At 40.3% G+C, this 18501-nt stretch overlaps 1 protein-coding gene across 2 annotated transcripts in view; it reads right to left on the reverse strand.

Moving 5' to 3' along the window:
• The window catches only part of casz1 (castor zinc finger 1), a 239029-nt gene that overhangs the window by 91135 nt on the left and 129393 nt on the right, over positions 1-18501 (reverse strand). The window contains exon 1 of one of the 2 annotated variants that reach the window (XM_088938207.1): positions 13800-14180. The exons of the other annotated variant lie outside the window; for it this stretch is intronic. Coding sequence (XP_088794333.1) covers positions 13800-13848 — 49 coding nt within the window. The 5' untranslated portion in view covers positions 13849-14180. Of the gene's footprint in view, positions 1-13799; positions 14181-18501 lie in introns of those variants that run through there. 2 annotated transcript variants of the gene reach the window in all.

Raw genomic sequence — 18501 nt, forward strand, 5'->3', positions numbered from 1 at the left:
GTTCAAATACCCACCAGTGTTTGTCTTCTCAGAGGAACACAAAAGGATTAATGAGATTGGACTTGGACCTTTGAAGGAACAGAACTCAATTAATAAATAATACCCAATAAAAAAAACGTTCAGAATGGGAAATCTTATGAAACTGAAAATTGCCCGACCTGTGTCAGTTTCCACGTCCAAATAAGTTCACAGAATGGAAAGCCAGCAGAGGCAGTTGTTTTAAGTTTTATATTTCAAGCGCTGACAGTTTTCAAATCAGGATTAAAAAAGTATTCTCCTCCTACCTCAGAGGAACAGAGGCAAAGTGCCTGACAGCTGAACTATATAAAGGACCATGGCTGTACTATACAGCCAGTGACATTTAAGACTTTAGGTTCAAAAGCTCCTTGAATTTTTATGTGAGTCAGTGTCATTTGTAAATATACCAGGGAAGAGTTGTTTTTTTATTTGGACATATACTATAAATACAAACACAGACAACGTGGCAAGCATGTTGGTTGACATAATTTAGCGAAGTTGTAAGAGCTACACTCGTGAAACCACACTGCTGGAATCCTTATGGATGAGATTCACTTGTCAGGCTGAGACAGAATGGCTGTTTTGGACGTTATCTGATCTGATCCCTCTTGACTATAACACTAATGGCATTAATAAGGCAAAATTAGTATTTTAATCATTTAAATACAGTCCTCCTTATCTTGCCTCTTCCCACCCATTCACTCTTCACCACCACCTCCTCATCCTTCATCACACAAGAATGCACATGTTCCTTCCGTATATTGCTAGAACATACATATATACTGTATTTTACTGCCGGGTGGTATGTCATAGCGATTGGCTGCAAGATTTTGCACTGCTAGAAAACTGCGTGCCTTGAAATTCGACCCTTGCTATTTTTAATCATTTGATTGGGATATTAACTCATCAAGTCCTGCCCAGATTGAGAGGATGAAATTTCCCAACCTCAGGACATTTTATATACTGTACGTGCGCTTGCCAGACTGTATCCTTGAATGTCAAATCCTAACAAATCAGTTCAGAAATGAGTCAATTATTATTATTTCTCAACTGTGAGCTGAAGGACATCCAGTGCCTTTGGTCTGCAGATTATGTCCAGCTAAATCTTTGCAGCTAATGAGATTTATAGCGTTGATATGAGTCAGAAAAGGAAAGCTTGTTCCTTTCTTGTGACAACTTCCTACAGTAAATTTACTATTATATCAGGATTTTTTTTTTATGATAGGCTTTCATTATATTTCGACTTTATGCCTTTTGACCATAATTTACCATGTTTTTACCAGGGAGTACCACAGTAAACTTTGATAAAAGCCTCTGGTGTACTAGGAATATTATAGGCTGTCTTCCCAATTACATTCTTCCATTTTCATTAAAGATTCAGGATGCTCTCAGCTGCAGTTCTTGAGATGATTATGATATTATTAATAAGAATGAGAAGAAGGTTCAATTGATAAAAATACCAATATAATGATTATTCACAATTTCTGCTTTAAAATGACTTCAAATGGAATCCACCTGACCCCTTGCAGGTTTGAATTCAATTTAAACTTTAATATTATCCCACCAGGGGGAAATTTGTTTTACGGCAAAATGCAACACAACAATACAACATAACCAGCTCCAACAGGGAGGTCAGGACAAACAGGTCCAATGTCAGAAACATTAAACTATAATAAATTAAAACAATTATTTTGCATTATTCAAAGGTGAAATCTCAGAGGAGATAAATGAGCTTCGAGATCTATTTCTCCTGTACCTTGGGGCACTGAGGTACCTGCCAGATGGGAGAAGTGCAGATTTTCAGTGCTTAGTTTAGAACTCTTAGCTCATAGAGAGCATTTACATTGATCCGATTTACCCCAATGATGTTGCTATTATACTCAATATTATCCCCAGCTTATCGTAATTTGCTGATGTTCCCAAACCAACAGATAACAGTATATCAAGACCCCTGCTATAACATATCTATGGAAAAGTGCTAAAATAGTTCTGTTCACCCTAAAGAAGCTAAGCTTTCTTGGGCACCAACTGTCCTCGTACGACTCCAGCAGACTGAGACTTGAACAATGCAATGGACTATAAGATACCTGTGAAGTCAACTCACTGGGCTCTCTCCCTGATACTCCTGCGGGATATTAAAAAAGTGCCAAAAAGCAAAAGGCACCAAGATACCTCTCCTTTCTGTTACCTCCGCATTCTGAAATAACCCCTGGACCCCTCTGAGGCTTTTCTGAGCCCAGCATGGCTGCAGGTTTCAATGGGGCAGAATTCACATACGACGAGCACCCACTGTCCTCAAGAATAAACACAATTAAAAGCAACTGAGCATCATCAGATATTTAATTAGGCCTATTTAACAGCTGTAATCACTTTCTTGCACTGATTACTTGTTTGTCAAAATGCAGGAACAAAAAAGATCTAGTTGGTTTTGCAGGGTCCATGAGCCGTTTGCATTATGTGTATTAGTTTCTATTTTTTATAACACTGAACTTCTCTGGCAAGCTGTAACCATTGGTAAAAAAGAGCAATAACAGTCAAAGCTACTGTAGTATTGTGTTGGAAAAGTCAAAAGCTCAACTGAAATCCTTTAAACACAATGGCAACGGAAAGTAGCCAAAATCCCATGCCCATTTCTCCAAACAGCACAAGGTGTAGCCACAGACTCCCAGCAGAGAATGCCCATTGGTTGATGTTAAATACAGGACAAACCGGATTGACACTGAAAACAAAACTTTGAGGAGAAACAAACAAATACAGCCTTTCCACTGGGTTCCACTGATCTGAGCACATCATTAGATGAATGTAACTGGGAAGACTAAAAAGAAGGGTAGAAAAGTTTTTCAAGAAATGCCCGGTCTTAAAATTTTTTAATTTTTCAGAAGTTGAAAAAACCCACCTGCCTTATTACAGATTTGCACTTCATGTGACAAAAAATGAGCTTGTCTATGTTTTTGACGAAAGAGGCAAGGGAAATTGGGGAAGCTAAGACAAATTAATGTTTTATTTTACTGTTCACCTACTGTAGCATCAAAGATAAAAGATATTAAGCATAATTTTTATGGAACACCGTAAATCAGCAGGATCACAACATTTATTAATCAATAATACACTAGGGTTGTACTGTATGTACTGTAACAGGAAAAAAACTTCTATAACATCACCTTTCAAGGGGGGCATTGAGTGAAATTCTGGGAGGGATATGTTTCAGTGCTTCAGCAAAATGCCACATTTGTGTGAATACTCTTCACTTCAGCAAACTGTAATCTTTTGTGTAGAGTTATTTTAAATTGGTATGTATTTAAAAACCAATTGACAGAGATGAAATGTCCTATTTTCTGGGTAGGTGGGTGGGAAGGGGGGCTGTATAAAAGCCCTCTTTACTGATTCTTTTAAAAACCATTTCCACTTAATTAATGTTTTACAAGTACTGCCGTATTCTTGCTCAGAAAATGCCTCCATTAAAGCAGGGGGTTTCAGATTATGGAGCTAATTGAAATTCTAAATTTCAATGCCAACTTTTTTTCCCTTTTCTATGCACAATAAAAGGAGCTTTTTGTGCTGCGCCAATGATATTCAATCATAAAAATAATGCCTTCATAATTTTTGCATCTTCTTATAAAGCTAATACATTCGGGAGACAGCTTAATAAAGCCTGTAGACTCTCTAGAAATCAGCATACTAATTTGACTCAGTATCAGTCTATCCATGAGAGGGGCTGGAGAATTCTGTCTTCCAGTCTGAAGCCGGGATTCTCGTCCTTCATAATCACAACTGACCGGTGTGTGTTTATGAACTGTGATAGCCTAGTCACAAACACCCCCCCTCTCTGAGTACAGACTATGCTTAATGATAGGAAACTCTCTATTTTTAAGGTGTTTGTCAAAAATGGGCAAACATCCAAACTGTTTTAGCACGAGCAAAATCCCTTTCCATTCTGAAGGGGTTTGTACATCTATTCTTAGCAAAAAAAAAATGTAATTTTGTAGATTGTCTTCCAGCAATGACGGGCAGCTGATTATAGACGTTCAAGACAGACCTGGGCTGGAACTCAAACATTAGGGTGTCAAAGATTTGGAACGGGGGGAAATATAGCCAGTCTCTCAGAAGAGTTAGAGTTCACCAAAAAACCAACCAGATGAAAGGAGCCTACCTGAAGCCTTCCTAGGAGGTGGGTGGAGAGAGCCACAGAGTTTATTCTGAGTGGCTTTGATGACTAAAAGGAAACCCATGAAGGCATCATCACATCAGTGCCGATACACCTCACACCTTAGCAGACAAACGTATAGCTCTGAACACCATCCCACACATGGAACAACACTTGACAAACAAAAGGAGAGAAGGATCGCCTCTTGCAGCTCAGAATCTGTACGCCTACTGGACTTTTGTAACTAGATTTTTAAAAATTTTTACTTCTCTTCATTGTATTTCTGTATGATGCAAGCAAGCTAATCAGGTTTATTTTTTCTTGAGACGGTCTGATACGTTTTTTTATTATTAATGGCCTCATCATAAGCAGGGTACAAAAAAGAAATAGCAAATGAAAGAAATAAAAAAAAAACATGACGCGTCATGGAAAAGTTTACAAATTGGAAAAAAATCCTTGTCTACATAAAAAACTCTTGTTGATTTTGCTAATCAGAGCATAAAAAAAGAAAAAGCCGTCCAATCGTGTTTGTTGAAAGAGCCTCGCTTTTCCAGATATTGTTTTAAAGGTTTGTTTTTCGTGAATAAAGCCTTACAACTTTGCATTCTTTCTCAAGGTCGGTGCCCTGCTTAATGGGTGTAATATTTGCTCACAACACTTTTCAGGCCTGTTCTGCTGTATTTACATCAAATATTTTTTGATAAGGCATATAAAAAAGACCTATAAAACTAAACCATAAATGGGAGGAGAGGCGTAGCTGAAAATAAAAGGACAAAAGATCAACTGCAGTTTTTTATCTGTCAGATATGGACATATTCCATCTTTCTCTAGGCAACTCCGCCAAAGTTTTTCAAACCACCTTTGGGTGGAAATGTACTGAACTGACAATGTTTGCTAATATGGTCAAGACAGTCCAGGTGGCAGCTGTTAATTACAGTGCTTTGCTATTAACTCTCCAGCACTATGGTCACTTACTACAGCAAAGACATGGGCATTGGTACAACTTGACTGTACTGATTCTTTTTTTTTGTAGTCAGGACCCAAGAACATATCGGTTACGAAATTCGATATTCAGAAGCTAAGCTTTTTACAAGAGTTGAAATGTAAACTACCACAAAAGCAGCTCTTCTGCACCAAAGTCAAGAGTTTTACCCGAAATGGGCGGCTGACACAGTGATTCCATCAACAGCAGAGCGCATACCTACAGAGATCTGCTGTTTATGATCTTTGGTCATGGCGGCTTCGCGGACTAGGGTACTGCAGAGGAGTAGCGTGACTTTCTTGCCTTTGAAACAGCTCAGGGCATCCAGGGAGGTCTTCTGAAAGCCCACCAGAGCCTTTTCAAATCAGTTACATGGGCGCAGATGCACAAACAGGCCCCATCTGTCCACGTCAGACTGTCCCAGGGCCCCAAACGTGTGTGTCTGACAGGACAGGGTGGAAAAGTTTGTAAAAATCTTTTAGAAGAAAAAACTTTAATCAAATGAAGCAAAATTCAGTGCAGGGGGGTGTGGTGGGGGGGCTCCCGACAGCAGACTTCGAGCAAGAGAGTACTTAAGGAGGAAGAACACCTTTCTGCAGCAGTCCTGTGGTACAGGAATGAGTAATAAAATATTGCCACATCGATAAGTGAGATATTTTTCAGTTTTTTAACCTCATAATGTGGCTTCTGAAGAAGGTTAAAAAGAGCTGCTTGAACCTGGGAAACACTTCTAATAATGAGAGTTCACTATGCTGGTAGTCATACGACTACCGTACCTCTACAGAACGAAAACCAGAGCGGGGGACTGGAACCGGGGTACACAGCGCTCTGAGGGGCTGGGTCTGGGGAGTGCTACAAGCTTGCTCTAGAATCCGAGTTTAAAAGGACCGTTCTGAGGCACACTGGCTTCCTCCTTTGTGAGAGAAGGGCAGGACAGGAAATCTAAATAAAATACGTATTTAATGATTGTAAAGAGGAAATGCATTATTTTACTGAGAAGGTAGATTACTAAGTTTTACAGGAAATGCATATTTTTGTCAGTGATTACCGGAATAACAGCCTTTCAATAAAACCAATAATATCACTTTAAAGACAGCTTGCGCTTTCTATCCCACAGTAACACAGAAGCCATTCTAAGTATACCCTAGTCTCTTTGTTTCAATTTCTGTACATTCAGAAAGAAAGAAGAGATAAAAAAAGAAGAGAGCAATGTTTGCTTTTATATTCCTTTGTTTCTTTCTTGCAGTTACCCCAGTGAGCAATCCCCTTGTTAGCAAACTGTTAAGACAGGAGCTTGGTACACAAATTGCGCTCGACCAAGCGAATTTGTTTTGCAAGGGTGACCTGTTTAATCATCTCATTTTCTTTGCGGACGTTTATTCATCTGGTTTCCACGGTTACAGAGAACATTAAGGGGCTAGAGTAATAAGGCTGGAGAGTCAAACAGGTAATAAAAAAATTAACGCCATTTTCCTGCAAGCTGAGGACAGGCGGCTGAAATGAATCAAGGGAGAGGAGAGGGAATGGCAGGCCGAGAGGGGGCTCGAAATATATCGTCCAAACAATTAAGACTTCAACACGTTATTTTACTCAGAAGAAAAGATCATATTTATGGAAATGACACTTTCCGCCTAACTGGTGCAAAGTAGCAGAAGTTCTTGAGAACTCCAGTGTCTTCTGTTATTATTAACATAAGAAGATAAAAAAGGTCATAGACGAGGGAAGCTAGCCTGTTTGGTAGTCAGTAACTAATTGATGCAAACTGTGATGTAATCAGAATACCATAATTCATATTGAAGTATTCTGAGTATCTATCACAGTGCTGAAGAAGCTAAGAACAGGATCTTCTATCTTTGTCACAGCCTGGTGCTTCTCTCCCTCCTGTCTTTCTCAGAAGGTAACAATGTGACTGTTCTAGTTTAAAGAAATATATAGTTCTTCTGGAAACCGGTTATATAACCACTGATTCAAAAGAATGTGACTTTTATGAAAGGAGCTTTGTTTGAAGCGTTGTATTCATAACTAATACAAAACTCAATCGCATAAAGTGTGGAAATTCCACTTACTCTTCCACACACACCAGACAACACCTCTGGACTCAGCTCAGAATAAATGAATTTTCAAGGATATGCAAAAAACAACTTTACCCAATTAGGCTAAAAACAGTCTTTAAACTTCATGCTGGCCTTGTCCTTGTCCCACACATTTGCAGTAAGTTGTCTTGATACATTAGTTTGTGGTCTATCAGACTAATGCATTATTCCACTTTTTCTTACAATTATCTGTGAGATTATAGCCCCTGCTATATAGACATAATACAACTGTGCCATTAGTAGGTCACCTGGGTTAAAGCTGTAAGTCAAATGAATAAATAAAAACACATAATCATGAAAGGATCACTGTGCTAAGGTGGTGATCTTTCAGGATTGAGCTTGGTACGTTTTGGAGTTTGACAGGACTCTTGCTACTACTTAACTAGTTAAGTTAATGTGTAGGTTGTCTGTACTGGAATGCAGACTGCGACTAGAAAGACTGCTCACGGTTTGCTAACATGATGCACTGCTTTTCCTTCATCCACAGGGTAGAGACAGCAGAGAGCCCAAAATCACATCAAGACACTGGGCCAGAAAAAAGTCATGTTGGAGGGTTAACTGCTCGCTCATATAAATTCATCAAAAAGTATTACGTGCAAAACCTTCAAATAAAACCATGCTGACGTCACACCATGTGACAGATGCACCAAAGCTCTGAAGATGCTTTTGTCTCATTTCACAAATATCACAGCTGAGGGGGGGGTCTCAAAAATCACAACTGTTCTGCGAGCTTTTTATTTATAAACCAATCCAACGCAGCAGCACCACCTGTCCTTCAGGAACTGCAAAACAACATAAATGCAATTGCTTCTTTTGAAAAAAAAATGTATGTCCTTTTAAAATTCTCTTCACTGAGGACTTTTACAAGGATGCAGCAGACAGAGAGGGAAGTGGTAAAAGGCTGGGATCGAACCTGGGACACCTGGATCCAGGGGGTCACCCACGAGGAGGCTACTGCCAGGACGTTAATGTTCCGACAGGCTTTGTTTTTATTAAGCATGTACAAAAGGCTGCTAGCTACCGTGCCACACTGAGGAAATTCACAAAGGAAGGAAAAAAAAGCTCCACTAAGCCCTGACCATGAGACAGCCAACTGTTCTGTTAACAGCTTCTTAACAGGTGTGGGGCCTAAGACCATGTAATCCTATCAAGTTTCAGGGCTGAAAAAAAATTCAGTCAAACACCAAACTCACAAGCCCCCTGCTCTCTCCCAGTCTGTTGCCAGTGACAGGGTGGAACAGCTGGGATGCAGATTTATCATGTATCGACAGTAATTATTGCTGGTGCTGGCTGTTAGTGACCCAACTGAATAGAATGTCACATTCAGGGGGGAGAAAAAGGCACACAATCCGTGGAAGAGCTCAAAACGCAACGGGCCATGTTTGCAGTCAATTACCAAAAAGGACAGGATATCGGATCTGTGACTTACTAAAGCAAACACTGTGGCTCGCTGAAGGTGACAGTACAGAAATAAGAGTGTGTTTTTGTTTTTTGGTTTAAAAAGCACGGGGAAAAAAAATAATGTAACCGACTTGGCAATGTGAGATTTCATTTTGATCCTAAAAGTCAGATTGTGGATTGAGTTTTTTCTGGGATCTCGGCTGTTTATCAAAAGGGAGGTAGATGGGTGAGGGGGGAGTTATTCGACTAAAACAAGAGATTTTTTTTAAGCCTAAGTAGTACACAAGAAGAAAAAGAACCAAATTTCTTGTACTTTTTCAACTTCAAGGTCAGCGTATTATATTGAAATACTGAAACGCTTCTGGTGGATTTCAGACGCTTTTCGGTGGTTGTCTACCTCCAGCGCCGTACAGGGCAACACCCCTGCTCCGCGCCTTTCCTGCCACACATGACCAACCAGAGAGCTCTTTCACAGTGCCAGGTCGATTACTGTACGGCAGAGCTTCCTCCTGTGCTCACCCCGATTCTGCTGAGCCTGGACCGGCCCGGCGACACACGGGCCCAGCGGATCCCACCCCCTCCAGCTTGAAGCCGAGCTGCCCACGCCCGTGGCGCTCAAGGTGGAAGTGGCGCGTCCGTCTGAGGCTCACGAGAAGGCATTTCCGGTTCCCTTCCAGGCTAACCTGTCAATGGGTGGCGCACCTCAAGACCCCCGGCACATTTAAAAGGATTAACCGCTGCATTTTGCTGCTGCCTAATCTTCCTTTCAGACGTCCTAATAACTGCGCCTCAATAACTGAAGCATGCAAATTCACTCTAGGCAGGCATCACGGGAGGCTCGGGCCGCACAAACAAGACGTTTTACAGTGCGCTAATTGCTTCTTTATTCCTCTTTTCCGTTTCTTTATAACCGTAGACGTAAGATTTTTTTTTATTTTGACCCCCCCCCCCTCCCCCTGCAAAAAAAAATACATACAGCAGTAGACAGATAGCATACGCACTTCAATTTACTTATTTATTCATTTATTTAATATGGGGATGGTTTTAAAATAAAGAGGAGGATTTGACAATGTAATATATTACTTTTGTCACACTTTTAATTCCGTTCTTATCTAGATAATTAGAATGGATGCTAAATTCCACTAATGTAATTATCCCCCCACTGCTGAGAGGAGGCAAGGTTTATTAAATTTAACCTTTTCTTTCTTCCCCTCTAACTCCCTGGCATTGTGTTTGTCCACTCCTCTCGCGCCGTCACCCACTGCGCTGTCCAGGGCTGCGACACACCTCTGAGCATCGCTGCACGACCCCGCTTCTCGGGAAGTGTGCGCATCAGCCAGCTCTGCCGGGCAAGTTCGGCAGCAGACGGCCGTACATTCAGTTTGATTATTCGGGCTTTCCACCCGACCAGTGCTTTAGGAATTCCACATATTTAACATATGAAAAAAGTGAGTCAGTTAATTTCCCTGATAAAAGTCGTCAAGCCCTAAGGTGCGACCTGTTCCTCCCTGCGGAGTGTGCTGCTCATTTCTGAGTGTTAGCTGGGCCGCTGACGGGGCGCTGAGAGGCTCTGATTATGATCTCACTGTTGGACGAGTGCACAGATGCTCGGGAGGAAAGGGGAGGGGGGGGGGGCTGCGATGCGACCCGGCCCGTCTGAGTTCCCTCCACCCTCCGGACGGACCCCCTGTCTGGATGTGCCCTCTCTTCGGCTTCGCTCCGACAGGACGGACCGCTGGGAACTCCGACCCCAGCACAAAGAGCTGACTGTGATACGCTTGGTTTCCGTTGTGGTGAAACGGGGCATTTCAAAGGCTGTTTTTTCTTATTAACGGAAATTAATAAGAATGTATTTTGCGGCTTACGTCATATTGTGGAGTGTGTACCTCTCTGTGAGCCTGCAAGCCACTGCACAGCACTTGTATTTCTTTACTTTCAAGCACAGCTTCATGACGTCCCCACTAAAAACCAAAATTAATGACACTTACTGCACTTTAAAATAAGTAGATGAATGTCTCATACCTGTTTCCAATTAGTAGTATTTTGTTAAAATGTAACTATTCAGTCCCCACTGGTAAGTCTTCAAAATAAGTAAAATTAAAAAATTACAGATGAGAACCTACCACAAAAGTGCACAAAATGAACCAGCTTCTCAATACACAACTTAAACTTAACTGATTTAATTCCCACTGTTGCTCGACGTACATTTAAACCACAGTTTTCACTCACTTATTTTAAAGGTTAAATTTTACTCTACACCAACTTATACTGTATATACCTGGACATACTGTATTCAACTCTTGAAATATTATGAGTTTGCTAATTAACTGGAAACACTCAGTAAAAACAGATTTTTTAAACAGCACTGTTGCTTCTAGACATGATCTTTCTAATAATGTTAACAATGCTATTTTGAATGTTACAACCTTATTTTTAAGAATACGTTTTTTAGGAATTTTTTTTCTCATCAGTTTTGTTTTGGTAAAAAAACAATACTGAGATCCTGCCTATGAGGTGAAAATTGTAAAATTGAGACACAATTCCATCTCAGGTTGTCATTTATTTTTAAAAAAGTTTAATATTTCTTTTTTTAATTTTGACAAAATCATTATTGTCTGTGACACCATAATTGGATTTAAGTTTTAGTCTGGGCATGTGATGTCAATTGTACAAAATTTTTCCTTCATCTTGTTTTCTGCAGCGAATTGACGATGTATAAAATATATATGAGCATATAAATTATTTGCATCAGTTGACATTATGATACTAATCTCCTCATTGCCAAAAATCAGTCATCCTTGACAAGTCCAGGAACCAGAGAATTCCCCTGGAGAAATTGGCACAAAGGGAGTTAGAGACATTGGCTACATTTTTTTTTAATGGCTCCTGCTAAATTTATTTCGAAACTCTCTTAATCTACAGTACACAACATTCCTATTAGCATAACCCAGCCCCCTCATAAAAATTCCGGCTAGTTTAATTAAAAAATGTAAATTTACTGTCATCTAAGGAGCAGGAGAATTAGGATGGCAACAGCATTTTTTATTGCTTAAGACATCAAATTGATTCGGTTATTGCTAAATTGTGGTAAAGGTTATTAAAGGCTACAGACTTTGGATTGTTTTTCCTGTTCATTGGACTCCATTTTTCAGGAGTGCAGTAAAGGTGATTAAAGGAGCCACAGCTACATCAGCCTAGTCTCTGAAGAAGAAACAATCACTGCCTGCTATGATCTGTCAAGACCGTTGCATTTGCCATTTAAAATATAAAGACGTTATTCTACACTTCTCCAGAAAACATCGCAGCCCAAGGTGTTTTTACATCAGAGCCAGTTTCACATTTTTAGATTAGTACTGTGTTTTTTTTTTAAATAAAAAGAATTAGATAACCAAGGTCAATAAAAAATAAACATCTGGCCTTTAACTCAATAACTTAAAACAACAAAATTCTCTTTTTTTGGTATAGTACTGTAAACTTTATCTGACTGACCTTAAAAAGACAACGAGTGTTCTTCGCTTTCTTCAGCTATTCTAAATTCTGTATTCCTCTATACCAACCAGGACGTTTTTAATTGTCACTTTCAGCTTGTTGTGTTAGCACTTGAAATGATGTTGAAGAATACTTTTACCATTCCCAAGGCTACAGAAATAACCAGGAGTTTGAAGAGGCCAATCGAAAAAAGAAAACAAAACGTTAGGGGCATTATGAACACTTGGTAAAAAAATAACAGGCTTTCCGCAGTCACTGAGGAAACGCCAGTGAACAGGGAGAGGCAAGTTCTGTCAATAATCCACTACAGAAAATCCTCTCATAAACAAGAGGCACTTAACCTTTACTAATGAACATTTTTCAGGAATAAAAAGCTGAAAATACAAAAATGTACAGAGAAACATTTTTTTATTATCCAAGTCTAGATTAGTTCAAAATAAACCACTTATCGGTGGCATTCGACTAATGGAAGAATTTTAAAAAATACTCAGGGTTATGAAATAGACTATTACCTTGGTGACAGAGACATTTCCTGGAGTACTAGTCACTTACACGGGAGGAATTCATCTCCTCAGACAAAACGAACCGTTTAGAATCGGCCCGAGCCCTGCCGCGCCGGCTGTCTCCAGACAAGTCACACAACTAGCTGGGTGATTGCAGAGCAGCAGAAAGAACCTGCTGATAACCGAGGCAATTTCAACTTCAGAAAACCCATAGCTCCCAGCGGCACACAGCTAACAGGGCTCTGGCGAACTGGTAACACGGCACGCAGGCACCCGAACAACACACTCTCTCCTCTTTCTGCCAGTTCACTTTCTACTTGGACTCCAAGCAACAAATAGTAGGTGCATCTGGGGGAAAAACCTTAAGCTCAGCTAGATTTGGGCTGCCTACGGACATCTCCTAATCCTATTTGTCTTTTTGGTGTTTTAAACAAATCGCAGGACTGGACTATGACAGTAGTAACTTTGCGAAAGTACAGATGAAACAGGTGGAATTAAAAGGAGTAAATGCCCGTTCAACCGGAGCGCGGCTGCACTAACAGCACTCTTTGCGTTTGCTGCGTTCCCCCTGGTGACAGTCCCTTAGGCCATGAGCTGCTCCCTCTGCTCTTTAATGACAGCTCCATGCTCCCCCCCCCCAAACAACACACACACAGGCACCTTTCAGCTCTAATTTACAGCACAGTTACCAAAACCATGGCTCACGTAACCAAAACATTCACTTACAGTCTCACGCTTTCTAAAAGAAAAAAACAGAAGAAAAATCCCGTTCCTTCCCTCACCTCTTCTTCAGTCAAAATGTGAGTGTCAGCTTTATCAATTCACTGAAATGGATAAGATAAACTTGGCCACAACAGAAGAAAATTCATCTAGTTTTGGGAATCCCTTTCTGTGCCTTTCATTCACAGCACAGGCAGGGTGATATCAGCACTTGAAAAGAGACTGATCGCACTTAATATTGTATTAGTCCCTGCATGCCGTCACTCACAGGCTATAGGTTCAGTAAGGCTCTGCTCACAAGTTACAGTTACAGAACAGCTTCAAAAAATGACTCTTCAAGATAGCGACTCACCTTCACTTGTCAAACATCAGCAAGTACAAAAGTTAGCCCTGTCACACACAGACATACGCAGACGCACACTCACATCAAAAATAAAAAGAGCACTTACCATATTCAGGGAATTCGAAGTTATATCCACTCAGACATGTAACTTTCATAATATTACTCAACTCTGTTGGTTAGAATGAAGTGAGCAAAAAGGAGGAGAAGCAGGTAAAAAAAAAGGCAAAACAACAAAATAAAATAACAAAAGCAAAACAAAAACTTCCTTCACTAATGTACTAAACTCTTTGACATGTAATCTGTCAATAGTTTGCACAGAGAGATAATGCCGGCTGCCATGAATGAAGATGATTGGCAGCTGCAGGTTTAGCCCCTCCTTCTTGTGGTTTCATGGGGGGCAGGTGAAAGAAAGCTGAGCCTGCCCCTCGCTTGCAGTCCCTCTCTTTCTCTCGCTCTCTCTCCCTCCCTCTCTCGCACATACACACACGCTAAGCTGTTGGTGATGTTCTCAGAATAAGCAGATAGGAAATTACAGCAGAGGAGAAGCCCTGGCAGTTTTTCCCATAGTGGGCTGGCCTTTTCTATCTCTGTGGTCTACTAGCCTTTCAACTCTCATGGGGTGGAGCCATCATTCGCTCTATTAAAAAAGGGAGGGGGGGGGGGGGGGGCACCGAAAACGGCATTTTTTAAAAAGCCATAATTCTGGAACGAATAACAAAATACATAAAAGGCAGACAGGGAGTTGCGCTGTTTGATTCTCATGTATTTGTCTTGTGTTGTGTGGCACACATAAAGGAATTAATTTGAAGTTTCGAAACGCTGTGACAGTGTACAACACATTGGGCAGAAAACATTTTCACCACATTCAGGAATGAGCAGGAAGAAACCTTGAGTTTTTTTACATAAATTGTTCACTAGTGAAGGAATCAAAATGTAACAGAAAAGAAAAACGTTTCCAAATTATGCTGCCAAACTGCAGTTTCAGGAAAACAAGATGAAAAGCCTTATTTTTGCTTCCACTGCCCTTTTCACAGATTAATATGGAAAACTTACATTTTAGAATACAATAGTATTAAAATACACAAAAGCAAAGTGTGTTTTTTTTTAAATGAGAAAGGAATGGTGTGAAAAAACATAGACAATCTGTAGAGGACTGGACGCGAAGAAGGTTTTAAAAAAATAACACAAAACAGTCAAAGGCAAACATATCCTGAGAACAATATTTTACTTTTTTCAAAATACATAATTTTCTCATTGGTAGAGTATAATCTAATTTATGTGGGTTTTAATATGGATCTTAAATTAGAACTTCCCAAATCTCCCAGAGTAATGGGAATGTTCAGAGTCCTTTCATTACATATTTATGTATTTCTTTCTATAAAAAAGAAAAGAATCTTTTTCTACAAGGCAGGTTTATGGAAGGAAGGAGCCAGGAGAAAAGGCCTCCAGACTGTTATTATATTTTAAAAATACTTTGATCGGGCGGTGCCTACCTTTGAAACCATTTTTTATGACTTTTTTTTTTAAAGGGAAAGAAGAGGGAAATATTGATTAGAAACCTGACTGGCTTCGAATTCGTAATCCGATCCAGCAGCAGTTAATTATCAGAAAGAAAAGTGCATTCCTGGAGTTGAGAAACACCTCCCCCCACCCCTCCACACCAACCACCATCTCCCTCTCCCTCTCTTTCTCCCTCCTCTGCCTCTCTTAGTTGCTCCCTCTCTCTTTCTGATAAGGTATCGCTTTCCATTGTAATTTCAGGTGAAATGATAAACTGCAAGCCGTTACCAGGTGACAATGAATACTTTATAAGTTCAACGCCTTATTTGCCTGGCAGTTTCTTCCACAGCAAAATGCAAAAATGCTTCTAAGCTTCACATACTTGTACATATTTTGTATTTATCTATTCATATAAACAATTAATAAGGGACACACCCTAAGCACATATTTCTTCCATATATAATATCTATAATAAAAGAGGAGATGTGGAAGTAAAGCCAGTGCTGAGAGGATTTTGTTTGTATTAATAGTAATCTGCTAGCAATGTAATTTACAAAGTTCAAAGTCCTAGGTTATTGTAATAAAACAACAATAACACACTCCCTGCATCGAAACACGGAAATGCTCTGTTTGGCGAACTACGTTAATGGCATAACAAAGCCTAATTCTTTACTGAAAAAAGTACTGTATATATTCAGAAAAGAAAACAGGTTTCTGGTTGATTTGGCAATTTTGATCATGACTCACGCTTGAACAACAGTATGAACGTCTCCTCCTATTTGATATATGCAAAAAGTAAAGAAAGGTTGAGCACCGAAGAGCTGCTACTATAACAGAGTCAGTATTTCACCCCTCCAGACACAGAAACGGAGCCTGTGAATAAGTGGTAAAGGGTCTGAGAAGTGGGCAACACAGGCCAGTGTTCTGGTAAGACACAGAGTGGAAGAGTAGTCAGTTCGACTCACTGTAAACTCGTTGTTCTGAGATCAGGTTGTCTTTCTGCTCTTAATAAAGCCCTGAAGACATCAAACGAACGCTACCTCCAGATTACCTCTCGGTGGCTTTTAATACTCCAACGACAAACCTTCTCATCAAAAGAGCATGGGGAGTAAAGCACCTTTGAAGCAAAATGAGCCAAAATGCCATAACTGATTTTTGTTTTCCGTTGACACACCCTCCCAAGAACGTCCCTTTTTATGTGAAAGCTTCTTAAGCACAGCACTAAACAGCATGTATTGTACAGGAATACATTTAGTGGATCAACAGCATTTTTGAAGCTTTTACACCAGTATTTCCTTTTCTAATCCACCTCTTTCATTTTTAAATTGCAAACAAAGCAGACTACAAAATGCAAGGTACAGCAGTGTACAAATATCGCTTAATTTAACGTAATTTAGAACTGTTTTCAGAACTGTTCAAACAGGCCTAAATACAGTGTTGTATAAAGTACCAATTAGGGGAGCTACGACTACAAATGTATTAGTTGGGCAAATAAGATGTGTATTTTAGGAGCTCAGCTGGAGATGAGACATCTGTTGTGTGGAGCTCCAGGGACTACCAAAACAGGAAGCCTTGAAAAGGCCTTAAAAGCTCAAAAATTGTTTGTGTACAATAATTTCTGCAACTAATTAGGCTTCTTGAAGCAAAAACTCAAAAAGAGATTTGTATGAAATACAATCTGAACTAATGAACCCTGGCAAAAAAAACACACAATAGTCTGATTATGTTATTATGGTGCAAGGCTGTATTTTATATACCGTATGGTTTGAATATGATGCTATGTAATGCAATAGGTGTGCAGTGATATAAATTCACAGTTTTAAAGCCATAAAGCCAACCTACAACAGTGATTCCACACTTTTTCCATAAACCTTTCTCACAGGTTTCACTGCTTTCCTCTGAATGTGTGCATGCACTTGTATATAATTTTTTTTCTCATATGGACTGGTAGGAGTCCATAATTTGCAGCTTTTTTCCAAATCCTTTCCAATTCCCTGTTAAAAAAAGACTTTGAGGCATGGCACATAAGTTTAGAACAAAACTGGAACAATCATCATTTTATTCTGCAACACCCAACTGTCAAAGAAATTACAGATTGATGATGGAAAATTTAGAGGACAGGACAGCAGGTTTAACAAGACTGTAGCACATCCTAATTAACAACACGTCCGGAACAAATGTAGCACTTTCAAAACTTTTTCATGTTCTCTCCACGCGGCAACAGAAATTGTTGCTTCGGCAGCACTGCACTTACTGTAACTCATGATGAAAAGTCATGGGAAACGATAACAATAATTCACTACTGCACTTACAGTACCTAGTGTGCTTCCTTCAAGCAAGGGCTGATGTACAGAGCGCAGAAGCAGACAACGCGATGAAGGGCAACACTTTAGGAAGTGCAATTTTTCTTTGGGGGGGTGGGGGGAAGTTGCATTATTTTTTTTAAAAGAAAGGTGTTTCGTTGAGAGAGGCACTGCAGCAGCGAAGGGAGGGATGGTGCAGGGGGCATTCGGGGAGGGGTACTGGGGGGCAGCAGTCAAAGGGAAAGCCGGGGCAGACTGTGAGCACTCCCCTGCCTTGCACTCCAGGGGGTGCTGGTCTGCCGGAGTGCTCCGTTCCAGAGGGACAAAGGCGAGGGCTGAGTTGAAAGATGTGAATTCACTGGCTTTTGTGCGAAAGGCCGGGGGACCTGCCGAGTGAGAAATCTGACCTTTGGAGAGAGTTAGATTGTGTTTGAACTCTCTTGCTGTCTCTGGCAGCAGGGCAGAGCATGTTGGGGAGAGGAGGGGGGGTCTTCTGGAGAGGAGATGAGGGGACATGGGGCGGTCTTACAAAAGACTCAGGATCAAGGCAGAATGACTGCGGCCCATCCTCACAATAGCTACCCTGCCTTTCTTTAGGGTCCGCTTCTCCTGCACGCTCCTTTTTATTTGTTTGTTTGTTTGTTTTCTTGTTTGTCCGCTCAAATCTCCCGTGTCTCCACGTGTTTCTTCAGGTCTGGAGACAAGACTTGCAAAACTTGTAGGAAATAGATGCTAAGCTAACACGTAGGCTCTCCAAGTTTTGGGGAACTAAGAAACCACACCATAGGCTGTAGGTTACATTAACAGTTGCATGCTTTGACATTTGTCATTTGCATTTTTTTAAAACAAGCAAAAAGTCCTGTTTTTCTAAGAGGTAAATATTCACAAATGTATGCTAACTCAGGTGGCAAGCTTAAGACCTCAGCCACTATTTTACTGTAATTCTCACACTGTAGGAATTTAACGTTGCCATGTTTGATATTTCTGAAAGTAGCCTCATTCAGG

This window comes from Atractosteus spatula, chromosome 20 (genome assembly GCF_055471065.1).
Source record: "Atractosteus spatula isolate fAtrSpa1 chromosome 20, fAtrSpa1.hap1, whole genome shotgun sequence".
Classification (NCBI taxonomy): domain Eukaryota; kingdom Metazoa; phylum Chordata; class Actinopteri; order Semionotiformes; family Lepisosteidae; genus Atractosteus; species Atractosteus spatula.